The 15,419-nt window shown below is 35.5% G+C and overlaps 1 protein-coding gene across 1 annotated transcript in view; it reads left to right on the top strand.

Annotated features, from left to right (window-relative positions):
• The window catches only part of LOC108374294 (carbohydrate sulfotransferase 4), a gene marked incomplete at its 3' end in the record, with an annotated part of 27,965 nt that extends 12,550 nt beyond the window's left edge, over positions 1-15,415 (top strand). The window contains exons 2-3 of the mRNA XM_017630271.1: positions 12,787-12,966; positions 15,229-15,415. Coding sequence (XP_017485760.1) covers positions 12,787-12,966; positions 15,229-15,415 — 367 coding nt within the window. The remainder of the gene's footprint in view (positions 1-12,786; positions 12,967-15,228) is intronic.
• Positions 15,416-15,419: the final 4 nt, after the last annotated feature.

Genomic DNA, 15,419 nt, shown 5'->3' with positions numbered 1-15,419 from the left:
TTTCGTCATTAGCGCCATAAGCAGAAGTATTTGCCAAAGCACCTCATTTTTAAATTAAGTACTTAAAAAGTAAAACGACTAACTTCCATAGATTGCGATTTTTTTACATTTTTTACATAATTCATTAGCTTATCTCAAAGTCTGTCACATATTTGTGACATTTGTCTATGGACAAAATAAATTACAAAAATGATTCTTGGGGTTTTTGCTGCTGAGTGACTATATTTTTATAAAAAAAAATAAGAAAAATTTTGGTATGGAAATATATAATTAAATAAAATCGTCAAAATGTCAGGGTATGCAAATTTTTGACACTGACTGTGTATACATACATATATACGAATTCATAACTAACTCTGATCTACAGGAGAAAAATCAATTATAGCGATCGTCAGGTATCCCGGCAGCCCCAAAAATGGGAACAAAGGTTAAATACAAAATTTACTAATAAGTAATATAATAATAAAAACTAAGTACTACAGTTTTTATATCGGCAGACAAATTTTTTAAATTTTAGCGTAAAACAACAAGTTTTAGTAAAAGCCTGCTGAAACATTATTGCATATACATACTAACTTGCACTAACTATATTTGCACTGGAGCCAATACCTACCTAAAATTAATAAAATAGTAGTGGGATAATTACACAGGTTTAAAAAAAAAAAAGTTTTGCATATTGAACCAAACCTCTATATCCCTATGTTATTCGACGCGCTGAATGCGAATCCAAAGTCTGTTTGCCCCCATCATGACGGTGAAGTAGGGAAAAATTTATTGAGTAAACCTAAAAATTTATATATGTATATGGGGTCTTAGACTCACTGAACCCGAATCCGATGTCATTTGAGGGCAAACAAATTTATTCAATAAAAATAATTTTTTTTTTGTTTTTGTTGTCGCTGAATCCGAATGTGGAGGTCTCTTGACTCTTCAAGGTCATCTAGAGGTCATACAAAGGTCATCCCAAGGTCAAATTCAGAAGAATTGTATTGAACAAAAGTGTGTTATTTTATATNAAAGTCTGTTTGCCCCCATCATGACGGTGAAGTAGGGAAAAATTTATTGAGTAAACCTAAAAATTTATATATGTATATGGGGTCTTAGACTCACTGAACCCGAATCCGATGTCATTTGAGGGCAAACAAATTTATTCAATAAAAATAATTTTTTTTTGTTTTTGTTGTCGCTGAATCCGAATGTGGAGGTCTCTTGACTCTTCAAGGTCATCTAGAGGTCATACAAAGGTCATCCCAAGGTCAAATTCAGAAGAATTGTATTGAACAAAAGTGTGTTATTTTATATTAAACAGGCTGATAAATTTAAAATTGATTGGTGCTACCGGCCATTAGACTTCTATAAAACTTATTAAACATTAGTTGCGTTCCCTAACGCGCAAGAAGTTGTGAGAATTTACAGGAATTTACCAGAAAGCATTCCCGTATTCGGTTCTCTGGCAAAGTATGGGAAAAATGAGAGAGTAAAATCGGTACTCTCTTTATCAGAAGTTGCAAGATTTTTCCCGAAGAATTTTTGCTGGTAAAATCTGGTAAAGTGTCAAAACATCAGCTGTTCAAACGCTTTGAAAGTTGAATAAGCAAAAACAAAAGTATATCTGAACTTTGACCTTTTAAATATATCGTAGCGAAGAAATATGACGTTTTTTAATTATTTTTGTTAATTTGCTTGTGTATTTGCATATAATTTAGCAGTTCACCAAATGATAAAAAACTGCTATGCAAACAAAAAATGGCGCTCATGGTTTATTTGACAGTTTTACCAGTTTTTACCCGAAAATCGTTCCCAAACTTTTTGGTTTTTCTCTCTTTCTCTGAGAGCAATTTTGCTTTTTGACAGTTTAGCAGGTTTTACCCAGAAAAGTTGAGGAACGAAACTATTAAATAAACAAAAGAAAAATATCCAAACTTTTCAAAATTTTTCGTTTCTATTATTTTTTATACCACTCTATGTACATCTTCTATTGCACATCTTCAAGAAAGTTAAAAACCGAATTATGACAATTCTTACATACACAAAATAACTAAATACATACACATGTAGTACCTCCGAGCAAAAACGTGTACAGCATCACCCCACGTTGCCAATATGGGATGCTTATCATTTATTTAATTACGCACGAAGGTGCAGCAACATTTGACTTGTTTGTGATTTCGGCTCGCGCTTGGCAGGCGAAAAATACGTTAAATGCAGTTAAAAGTGCCAAAAACTGCTGGGCGTCACCGTTAACCGTAAAACTTGAATGTCATTCCGCTGCTGGTCTTGTAATCAATGTTTCATTTCGTTGTTGTGGTTGTTGTAGCTTTTCTGAAAAATACTTACATACAAATGTATGTACCTATGTATGGAATGTACATATGTCATATGTCTTGTGTACCCAGCCAGCAAGGACAGTGCTTTTTACGTGTCCGGGAACGTTCCGAGGCGAAAAATGATTATTTCCCTTCTGTTTGTATTCATAATAAATACAAAAAAGAAAAAAATAATAATTTTTCACTGAAATTACTTTCGGAAAACCTCCGAAAAAATCATGTTAGCTGAAAACAATAATTGAAAAATATTTATTCAATCTGAACATTACGTATACGTTCTACTATTTGTTATCTTCGAGGACTGGTTCGAACGCCGCCAGACGCAATGCATTAAAATGATATACAAATTATTTATTCAAAAGGAAATACATAATTTCTGAATCTAATTTTTGTTTTTGGTTGGCCTTTTAGTAGCTATGAAAAAGTGTCTGTGAAGTTCAGAACGAAAGCGATTTAAACAAGAAATGTAATCAGAAAACGTATCCGTTTTATAACCATTTCCGGTACTTTACTAGACAAACGTTTCGGATGCATACTTTAGTGGGAAAACGAATCGGAAATACGACCGATAAAGGAATCAGTCAACGTTCCCGAACATTTTGTTGGCTGGGTACATACAGTTTTGTAGTTGCGCCACTGCTGCATTGCCCAAAAGAGTTGCAAATTTATTGATTTTACAAAGCGAACTTGCGTGCAATAACACACAGCGTCGACGTAAACCAATTTATTGCATTTTGTGGCATTAATAATCCACGGAGGCAACGTTGGCGGAGCGCTGCCACCAACACAATAACCAACTGCCTTCATTTCACTGGCAGCAGGACGACGAGAGCTGGTTGGTTGTCGAAAGCCAGTCGTTGTTGTTTGGTAACGCTTGCGCAACATTTGGGCCTTGGTTGTTATTCTTGTTGGGCGCTGCGCTCGTTGGCGTCGGTGAGTGGGAATTTTTCGACAATTTTCGCAGAAATTTGATTACATTTTGCTGCATGCGTGGGTAAAAAAAAATCAAGCTTTTCAACTTTTACTGCTGTGTATACATACTATGTATAATCTTACACATATGCAAATGCGAAAAAGATTTGTTGGAGATCATTGTCAGGCTGGTATTTTACGACCTTTCCTTTTACCACTGGTGTGGAGCATTCGTGTTTATTTTTAAATTTGTCAGTTTTACGCTCTGCAGTACGTGGGGTGCAAGAAAAAGAAAAAGAATACAAAATTTTGAATTATAGCAAAAATCTATTCGCTTTAATTCACCAGACGTTTAGACCCACCCACCACGTCTAATCACAGTAATGTAATCGTTTCGTCGTACCGAAATCAATATGCGACGAATCGACTTCTGCACATTTGTTCGTCGCGCATTAGTCAAATCAAAATTAAAAACTATTCATATTAGGCGTATGAATAAAAGCTAAGCAATTGCTTTTTCTTAAAATGTCGGCGCTTTTACTCGATTTATTCAATTAAATTTAAGTAAAAGGTCTGACATTGTGAGAAAAATCAATTGCTTAGTTCTTATTCAGACGACCCATTCTATATTTCTGGTATTTTAATTTTAGTTCAAATTTTTTTACAGAAGAATGTATTTAAACAAAAATTAAATTTTTACGAAATGTACACCGTACCCGAAGTTCGTGTTGCTATCATCCAGATTTTTCTTTAGTCACATAAAAAAAAACACAAAATGTACTAAATAAAAGACGATTGCACAATGTTTTTTTTTTTTTTTATTTCATACGGATCTCGGGGAAAATGCAAGAAATACCAAGTAATTTTCATCGAAATTTTAAATTTTTCAATTCGATTTCTTAGAAAAAGTATGCGGGTTTGAGGCTCATTAAATTCAAGTATAATAAAGTGCAAGTTAAAGATTACCGTTGATTTTTGAGATTTTTTGCTGCGGGTGTTCAGCACCTTATTTCATAAAACAAAGATTGTATTCATGCTTTATATGGAAGAAAATGCGCAATACCATCCGGTTATTTTTTCTAAGAAATCGAATTGGATTGGAGAATTTAGAATTTCGATGTAAGGGGCCGTTCATAACTCACATATTAAATTTGTGTACACTTTTTGAAATCCCTCGCCCAAATATGTGTGTATGTGATTGACGATTGACAGTGATTATTTGTCAGACCTCCCCTTTCCCTAAAATGATCACGTGATTTATGGACGCCCCCTAATATGCAGGAGGGCCGTAGAAAATAAGTTACTCATACGACCTGCCGACCTCCATAATAATCTTATTAAAAAACTGAATTTCCAAACAAACGCTGTCTCTAACGTTAGAGAAATATTTTGATTTTAGGTTAGAATTCCATGTAATTCTCGAATCGAAAATCAGATTAGAGAACTATGTTAGAATTGGATTCAATATGCATTAGAAATCAATTAGAATACTATGTCCCCTTTCTGGGAGAATGCTATAATTCTAGTCAGTTTTTCTAATCGGCTTCTTAACTTCTACCTTAGAGAAATACATTAGAAGTCGAATCATTTTCTAATAGCTCTCTAATCTAAATAATTGTTGGTGGGGTGTGCCCATCATATGAGTTTATCTAAGCCATGGAAACAAAATTTCTATAGTGAACCCTTCTTTTACCTTGACATATACCCTAAATACCACCTTTACAGGTTGAATAAAAAAACTCATAAGAGCAATTCATTTAAATGCGTAAATGCCTCGTAACTAAGCAAACCTCTTAAAATTACTTAATTTTGTATGGAAAACCGGCGGTTTATTTACGAGGTTTACGCGGTTATGAGGCATTTACGCGGTTATGAGGCATTTACTATCGGAGTGGGCCTAAATTAACAGAATATATATTATTTATAAATAAAACAAGTTTTTTTCCTATTTCGTCATATTTACAAATAAAAAATACATGAAAGAAAATTGCAAAATATTGACTAACAGCTGTTACGTAAAAAAAACATGTTGGAAACAATGACACAAGTTCTCTTAGGCATGATGATGGTTTTGTCGACCTTCGAGATCTCGAGTCAGCACAGCTAACAAATTAAGTTCTCTTAGGTAAATATTTGAATACTTGCTCGTAAAAAATTTCTTTAAAAACGCATCAAAAACAGGAAGTAAGAATAAGTACTTCTGCAGGCAAATACAATTTTTTAATATACATATATGCAAAGATCTGTTTTTCAATTTATTTGCGCGAAACAAGTTTTTTTTTTCATTTTACCATTGTCAATTCGGTTTAACCTAGCCTTGTGGAAGCCTAAAAAAGCATTGCAAAGTCAAAGTCGCGAAACACATGTTTTTTTTATTGTCTTCAAATACTTCATGAAAAAGTATATCAATTAAGGCTGGTTCGAAATATAATTGTAAAAACTTTTCTTTCAGTAGAATAGAAATTTGTCGATTGAGTCGATTATCTTTTATTTTGCTATTGTGCAACTTGATCGANCTTTATGGTTTCATTTACATCATTTTTAAAGTAATTGCTTTTATTATAAAATTTAAAAAATTGATACTGTTGACATATGGTTAAGTGATGAGGAAGTTGATATGGAAGCTATTAGATGAGGAGAGTTAGCTAAAGCAAGGAGGAAATTGCAAGATTCGTCGAATCCCTTGGAACTGGAAGATGAAGTGTATGTACATAAGTGAATTTCATAAACAGTAGTTACGTTGCAGATGCTTCACGATGTGCAGATTTTACAGGATTTGCAGGAAAAGCTGTTTTCACCATTAATAAACCTTGTGGACGGTGGACACCTGGAAAAACCTACAAATCGGGAAGCATCTGGAACGCAACTAAATTAAGAAATTTGGAACGGTTTAGTTATTTGTACAATGATTTGGATCGATAATCGATACTCGCTTAGTAGTCGTTTATGTATCTACTTCTAGTCGACACTCGCAATAACACCCCTAACGCGCGGCATTTAAAAAAATTACATTTGCAATCCGGAGTTGTGCAACATTGCCATTTCGCCAAAAATGCCACTTTGCCGACGTTTTATAAATCGCACTAAATAGTATGTATAGAATCCATACCATATGCATATACTATACATACATATGTACAGTTGTCCACAAAATAATAGGAGTTGTATGTATGTTGATTTACTTCGAATGTGCTATTGTTTTCGAAACCATATGTCTGAAAAATTATTCAAAACAATGAAACTGTTAACATGTGTATGTACATATGTACATACATACATACATAGTATTTAATAATTTATTTTTATTCGCAGTACACGATTTGCAATATCAGCAAATGTTAGCACAAACATACAAACAACTTATTTTAGTTCATACTTAACAAAATTTTGTAGAAAATAACGGCCAAAGTAAATAACAAAAGATAAAAAGAAAATGAAATTCAGTGCTGTGTGATTGCATTTCGTATGTATGTATGTGTACGTATATCTACATACCCTGTAGGAAATTAAATTAATTTGAAAGTAGTTTATTTATAAACTATTTTATTTTCTTATTAATTCGGACTTTTCACCTGCAACGAACTAATTTATTTAACATAGCGATGTCCTAGGAAACAGACAATTATCCGACCCTGCTTTTGATTTCAACTACTTCAAAATGCATTTGGCTCAAAGAACTTCAAAATCAGTATGTTTCGTTTGAATACGCTTTCCTTCTGCACTTCACAGATGATTTTCCACATTTTCACATATTGTCTCTGTTGCGATTCGAACCCGGACCTTCTGGATGCTACAAAATAACAGCAAGCATCTCTGCACGTTCAGCTACAGACATGTAAATGTGCTTTCAAATGTTCTGGTTGAATTGTGTGAATTGTCCGACTCTACCTAACGGTACATTCTAATAGAAACCGAGCTGCGCCGATCAAATCAAGGCAGAGCGCAGTGAAGCTTCCGGTGCTCACACTTAGTGAGACGGGGAGGAGCTTTTCGCCTGTGATCGGCTGCATAAATACTGAAAAACTTACCGTCAATGAAAAGCGGCATAAAAATGGTTAGACCTGCTTCTACCGATTTGTATAAAAATACATTTTTATATAATTAAAAAAAAAGTCAAATAGAAAATACAAAATCAAAACTTCTTCCTTTCTTCCAACTCAAAAACGCTTCGAAAGAAGCTTTCTGTATGGCTACAGCAATTAGAAAGCGAGCTTTAAACTCGCACAAATAAGGAAAACATAGATTGCTACTTTAAAAAAATTGCCGTTCATAAGGATACATAGAGTGAAAACCACCTAATGAAATAGATACAAATTTAATAAGATATCTCTATGGGTTTTATTCAAGAAGAAAGCCTTCTTATTTTTAGCAAGCTTATCTTTTCAATGAAATCAAGAAGGAAATTTTTCGATTTTCATTAGGTTTTACCTAACCGAAAGCTTAAAATAGAAAATGAAAAAAGTGCGCTGACCTGTACTCGAACCCGAGACCTGCTGAGTGGCAGTTTCCAGTTCTTCCTACTCGGCTCGACGACACTGTTATATTTAATAATATGAATTTCAAACGAATTCAAAAAGTCATTACGTACATAATTTTTGAATATTTAATTAAAAATATCATAGCCAGGTTATTTTCAGCCAACCCACTCGCGAAATATTTCATAACACGTTAAATTTCATACAAAGTAGATTTCATCCAGTAAACAGTTGGATGAAGGTCGCGCCCTTGTTGGATCTCCTACTATAAATGAAAATTTAAACAAGTTGCATTAATTCAAACAACTAGAATTACTCCAAATCATGTTTCATGAAAATAGCCATCATCCACTATTCGCAGAGTTTTGCGATTTTGTAAGAAAAGACTTTCATTTTAGTGACAAAACCTCACTTTTATTGCTATATTTAAGGCTCTTGCGATTCGATTATTTTCTTTTTGGGCTAAATATAGAGTTGAATAGGTGCTACACATAGGGTCCAAAGAAGTAAAAGAAAATAGATGTTTTTCTTTGTTTGCATCTCATGGAAACGTACGACGTAACTATAAACTTTCATTTCCTGCAGGGTATAGTTTAATCACCATGTGCGTGTATGCAAGTAGCTTTGCGGTTTATCCGCATTCTCGAAGTAGTTGTTATCCAAAACCGTCACATGCAATCCAACGAAAATAATAAATCAAAGTACTAAATCGTGCAATTTATTATTTATTTATTACTATTATTTACAATTTATTTACTTGCATAATGAAATTATATAAACTAACTTAAATTTAGGCAACCAACAACTGTGGTCTTCGGGCTCACTTTTGAAATATGTACATTAAATCAAATACATATCGCATTTCTTCAATAGTTTAATTGTATTCTTAATAGTTTAAAGGCTAACATTTTTAAGTTGATCCGGTACACAAATTCTATAAAACATGGCCATTGTTTACTATTAATAATGTTATAATTATGGATTAAGTGATAAATTGTTAGATTATTACTTAAGCAGAGGTGACATCTTGGCGGCGGAGATCCTTCCACTAGGTGCCGTTGAACTAATCGTGTATACCCTAATGTTCCATTCGATTCGATTCCTAATCTTAGCGCACTGTATTTTCCTAGATCCAACCTTGAGGCCTTATTTGGATACCTTGGGTTCTTCCCATATTATTCCCTTCTGATTATCGTGTAAACTAGTTATGACGGGGAGGAAAAAGACAATTTAGAAAAAATCTTAGATTAATCGCAGAAAAGATTAGCCCTTATCACCTTCCTTTAATTTTAAATAATATCAATTGTTTTATTGATTCGATGCAATTAATGCCACATTCCTGTCGGCAAGCAAGTTGCATTTTGCTTCCTATTTTTTTATTTTATTTTTATTTTTGCTGTATTTGTGTATGTTTCGCAAAATGTGTCACAAAGACTCTGCACTACTTCCCGGCACAAAGATAGAACCACCCTATTACGCCAACATCTGCGCAGCTGCTCACACAGAACGCATGAGTGAATTGGAATGTCGCAGAAAAATATATACAAAAAAAAAATGCCTCAGTCCAATATACATACATATGTTTGTATGTAAATATATTTATGTACAAGCCTGTATAAATAGACGTTGTGTTTATTTTGAAGCAAATGTGATTAAAGGAATACAGGATGACAAAATATGTAAAATAAAAACTTTTTATCAAACTCAAGTCAACATAAGCAGCTATCAGAAATAATGGAGGTTATAAATAAATACATACATAACTATATTCTTAAAGAAATATAGCAAAATCAAACCTTAACTAAGAATCCACTAAATCGACAATGAATTTATCATAATACTGCTTTACAACTTTTTAACTACGATTAACCCTACTTAACTTGATTGACATCCAGCTGTGACTTAAGATACGTTTTTATTCTTAGCCTGGCTTATTAATTAAAATTATCATTATGACATGAATTTCCAAGGTAGTAAGTAGTATCTATGTGACAAACATTTATACCCGCCATTCTATCTCTTTGTGTTAATATTTTTACTTGAATGTCAATTAAAATTTTCATTTTTATTTAATGATGCATTTTTATTAAGAATACATATGAGTATACACAAGCAAAGAGACTACTTATAAACAAGCAACCTTGCAGTAACCATGCCACGTTATGAAATATGAAGAGGCAGAAAAACATCAAATCTACGTATGTATGTATGTATCTACATATGTAAGAACAAAAAGCAATAAATGAAGAGTTAGAAGAAACTGAAGTGTCCCCAAAGATCAATGTTAATAAGTGAAAAAAAAAACAAAAAAAAAAAACAAAGCGCTCCATGAGCCATCGAAGAAGGTACTTTGCAATAAAATTTGCAACGTTTGAACTAAGCGGCGTAACTAGTTTCATACCACTCCACTGTTAATAATAAAATGTACTCTTATACAGTTGATGGATAACAAAATACTAAAAAATTACACAGAAGTAGGTTTGTGATCAGGTCTGCCAATTTGGCTAAGACCGTGACATTTTTGGTCCCGCTTCAAATGTCACCTAATTTCTCAATTTGTAAACAAGGTGCCAAAATGACACCTCTGGAAAATTTATTTTTATTATTATTTTGTTAAATTTTTGCTGAAATCCATGGCATTGTTCATCAATTATAATTTCCTACTTAGGTTTCAAAGTCACACCTTTTTATTAGAAACGTGGTTAATTTTTTATTGCTAAATGAGAAAGAAAGAAATAAGATTATTTCGATTGAAAAGAATGGCATCTTATTTGCATTTATTTTTTTTTATGGTAATTTTTTATTACCAATTTGTACAATATACACGGTGACCAGGTGCCTGTTTCATAAAAGTGACAGGTGCGACAATTGTCGATTATTCCGAAAAATTTCAGAGCCAGAATTGTCGGCGACATTTTTCCTCTTGCCTGTAGGCAATTGTGGTGATTTTTGGAAACGACAGTGACAATACTGGAATATTGTGGACAATGGTGTTTGTAATTGTCACACACCACTAAGCTCCACAGAAGAGGGGATAAAACCCCTCCCTGAGGGCAGCCATTTGTTGTTAGTAGTTGTACCACGCTGACAGGTTCCTTTTCTTATTCCGCTGCCTTTTGACGCCAGAACCTCATTGTGATATAGCTGGACCTAAAGTTCAGCTTATACTCAGCACTGACACCATTGAAGGAATCTTCGTCTATGCCCACGTTTAGACGTACGCCAGCATCCTCCATTCTGCTGGAGATGACGCGCCACGCTGGTGTGTTAAGACCTTCGTTTTACGGCCTTAGCAGTCCCATCACATAGGGTGCATCAGTTCTTTTGTTTAAAAACTATAATTGATGGAAATGTCAAATAAGCTCTTCGGAGCGGAAGTTTAGAGTGTTAATTGCCCGCTCTTCCGCTTTGCAGCGGATGCGGTCTCGCCGGAACCTCTTCCGCTTTGCAGCGGGTGCGGTCTCGCCAGCGCGCTTGTCGTACCTTCTGTCCGAATACCGGAATTGCTCATCGCGGCGCTTTTCAGCGGGATTGGTTTCTGCTTTGTCGCTGTAATGCCCGCTCTTTCACTTTTCGGCGGGTGCGGTCGGACTGTCGGATACCTCGGTGGCTTTGCCATCGCACTCTTTGCCATGTCTCCTCGACTCCTGCTGGGGCGATCTGGCGAGAGCCACTGGCGACCTCAGGAGCCCTACCTTGTTATAGGTACCTTATGTACTGCCTCGTTCTGGAGCCGCGTGACGTGCTGCCTACCTCTATACCTCTTGTCGTTATCGGTGTCTCTCAACGCCCTTTCGTGGAATATATAACTAGTCGTGGAGGGCTCATCGTCTTTTCTCTCGTGCTCAATGAAGAGCGCTGTTTTGGTATCAAGAAGTTCTTCCTCCATTTCTCTTTCTTTTTGCCTTTCGGTTTTGTTTGGGCCGGAGTACCTTTGTCGTGCCTTATGCTTGATAGCTCTTTGTTTGTACTTGTTTTATCTTTGTTGTTTTTTTTGGTTGTTTGTTTCTTTAGTTGTCTTCATCTTTTCCTTACGACCGTGTGCCTGACCTGCCTGGCGTAGAAGTCTACAAATCTGCCGGGGATCTCGAACGTTCGCCGCGCCAGCGCCCCTTGTCGCGGTAAGGCCACCGTTACTATTCGAGGCGACCCGGTATCGAGAAGGCGCTGTTAAAAGCCGCAAACCGACCAATAGGCACGGTGTCGCGTCACACCCTGGATTAGGAGGCGGCAGTTATTGGTCGCAGTTCGCCAGCAGCCCTAAGCTGGAAAAGAGGACAGCGCAGAAGCTGCAGGAGCGGCTGCGTTACTCCAGTCCAGGGAAGGGCTGAATGGAGATTCAGCTAAGCCCGAGCACCAACGGAAAGGTGGGAGATTTCTGTGTATTAACTTAAATGCTTAAAGTCCGTCTTTAGCATTTACATTCGGCCATTGTACTATGCATTCGGTCTAAAATTTTTGAATTTTACCTTTTCGTAGTTAGCAATTAATTCCTTTTTTTTGCAAATAAATTTTCTAATTTCATAGAATTGAAGGCGTATGTTTGATAATGAACCATTATTAATAAAAATGCTTGTGCTTTCATAAATAGAAAGAATAAATATTGGTTTAAGAACCTATTAAGTGTCAACAACAGTTTTAATGCGCGATTTACTCTGCAAATACTCTATATGTACATGTGTACGTAACTCTTTATTTTTAACTGTAAATATGCCTTTAGATACCGTTATCGATTGTTCGAGTTCCCACTTCTCTTTGGTTAGCGATTAAGGCTCAGGAGCTGCAACAAAAAAAGTTTTCTTTGAATTTCAACTAAACTATTCCTAGTTGCTCTCAACAATCATGGTCATAACATACTTACTACTACTTATTTTCACTACTGGTTATCCCCTGCTGGTTGGCGACACACTCTTTGTTTCTTTGGATTGTGTTTTAATTTTGTGACAATTAGTCGCAACATTGCTTCACGCAAATTTCTCTATTGCCCATTCACGCAAACAACTACTACCTTTTTTACTGCTGTTTAATAGTTTAATCATACCATTTTCTCCATTTTCTTTTTCTATTTTCAGCTTGAATGTAAGAATGATTTTGTTGGTACGCGATCCACGTGGCACAATGCAGTCGCGTAAGCATCGCGATTGGTGTGCTGGCAACATAGATTGTGAAAATCCACATTACGTGTGTCAAGATTTAGTGGCCGATTACCATGCTGCTGTGGAACTGCTAAAGGAGCATTCATCACGTTTCAGGTAAGAGAAATTAGTAATAATCAAGCTTTTTCAATTAAATCACGTAATGGTTAAGTTATTACGACAGTTAAGCTTTTTCTATTATTTCCTAATAATTTTTTTTTCGCTGAAATATTATGGTTATCATTTGGGGGCCCAGGGAATTATACTTAAATACTTGTTATAAGGGACAGTTGTTTTACTCTATGTATATTGAAGTAACATCTACCCTTGCCCTCTTCTGGCTGTCAAAACAGTTTTCCAATAAGTGTTAAGCAGTGCGAAAGTAGAAAACTGAGTACACCCAAACAGACAACAGCTTTTTTGAGGCCAGAGACAGTGAACCAAAGTACTTTATACCCTTCACTGTTATGATATTTACCGTCAGCTTTAATAAAGATATGCAGGGAAATTGAGTAATCCTTGCAAGTCGAATTGCGACCAATTCACCAGCGGTATGAATAGGCCCAATTGGAGGAAACAGTAACTTTTCGAGAAATTTCCTCGGCAGCAGAGCTCTTAAAAAAGTGAAAGTATATTTTTGTAAAGAAAAAAATGACTGTTCAAGTCAAAAATAAAATTCGACCCGACAAAGGATCATCTATGTATTGAGCTAACCAAGTTATAAGGACTGGAAGTAGCAGTGTTGTGCCGAGTTCTTCCAAAAGCGAACTCTTCCTATCTAACAGGAGCTATAAAATAGAAAGTTAAAGGTGCTGAACACATTGAAACCACGACGAGCTATGAGCCCCAGCTTCCAATTTGTTATCTTCATTATCTAAACACTTTGTCGGTGGGGACATGAATTTTCTGAACGCGGCAGCGGCATCAAGAATTTGTTTGAGTTTGACATAAAAGAAGAGGAAGAACTTTATCTGTCGCTGGAAAAATAGAAATAGATCTAATCTGGCCACAACCACAGTTGTAGCGTAGTAGAGATGGGTAACTCAGCACTGAGCGAAGCTATTGAGCTGACTCCCAGCAATGTGTCGCACGCTCAGACTCACTTTTAAAACGAAATATGACTCAGTAGCTCAATAAATATTCGCTCATAGTCGGTCCTCAGAGTAAAGAATAAAAATAAAGACGAGAAAATTGCGAAAAATTTAATAGTTGTGAAAATGTACAATTCGTTCAAGTTATTCCGCGCACCAGCTCTACAGCTCATACCAACTCATTTCCTCTTAATAGATCTACAGTGTAAACCAGCTCTACAGCGCATACCAGCTCTATTTTTTAACAGCTCTTCAATGCAAACCAGGTCTGCAGCGCTCATCAGCTAAACAGTGCTAACTAACAGCGCTAACCAACTCTAGGCTGTGTTTCCTCGACAGCAGGGTGTTATAACTCAATTGTGCCATCTCACTGAGCTGACTAATTGAAATGAGCTTGAGTCATTGAGTTAACTCGATAAAATTCAGTGAGTTACCCAGCCCTATAGCGTAGCTCTGTCGCCGCCAAAATAATTGTCCTCATAAAAGTACGTGTTAAAATAATTTGACAGCTCTGGTTCGTATGTGGGACCACACAATTTGTACATTTGTACAGTGGCCCTTATGCAGGGATCACTTGATTTGTACATTTGTACAGTGGTTATTGAGCTAAACTCTTTATTTCTAGACGACAACTCTGTGACTGCCAAAATGTACAAATGTACAAATCGTATGATCCTTACTTTAGTTTGAAAAATGTTTAAATGTCTAAAGCATCCTAATTTCTGGAAGTTATTCTTGACTGTAAACTTTCCTGGAAAGGCAAGAATACAATTGGCGAAGAACAAAGATTACGATCGCAAATTAAATATTGGTGTTATACAACAGTGATAGTTAAAATAATTTGGTCAGGTGTGAAGCGGCCTTTTAATACCGAACGTATTACGAATGACATACAATTGACTGGAAGAATTCTGCAGGAGCTATTATAAATAAGAGGAAAATTTCAGAATGGGTATCCAAGTAAATTCTTAAAGAATTCTTGAAACTTAAAGCTCGGTTAGTCTAGACTTAACTTATGTAAGAAATCGTCAATGATTACTCAACACGTCAGCTTATCTAGAAGCGCAAATATTTTGCTTTTGTGTTTTTACGTTCAGCTGATTGTCACTCTGCCGCCTATAAGCCACAGCAGAAAATTCCTAAACAAAAATATATTGCTTTGGCCAATATATGTATGTATATTAGGTTGCGTTACGTAAATTAAGTCTAGACTAACTGAGCCTTTATTAATTTTGTCTGTTTCTAATACATACATTTGTATGTTCATATGTTTTTTACATTTTTTTAGAACTTTGCGCTATGAAGATCTCTCTCTGAATACGTACGATATGACCCAAGAGGTGCTACAATTCTACGGACTCCCATTCGATCCTCTCGTTGAAGAATTTCTCGATACGCATACAAAAGTAAATATTGGTGGAGTTAGCTCGACGTATCGGGACTCCAAATCTGCACCATTTCATTGGAAACAAGACCTGC

This window comes from Rhagoletis zephyria, unplaced genomic scaffold (assembly GCF_001687245.7).
Source record: "Rhagoletis zephyria isolate East Lansing unplaced genomic scaffold, Rhagoletis_zephyria_1.1 Rzeph_scaffold_07559, whole genome shotgun sequence".
NCBI lineage: Eukaryota > Metazoa > Arthropoda > Insecta > Diptera > Tephritidae > Rhagoletis > Rhagoletis zephyria.
This window is presented reverse-complemented; position numbering and strand designations above follow the sequence as displayed.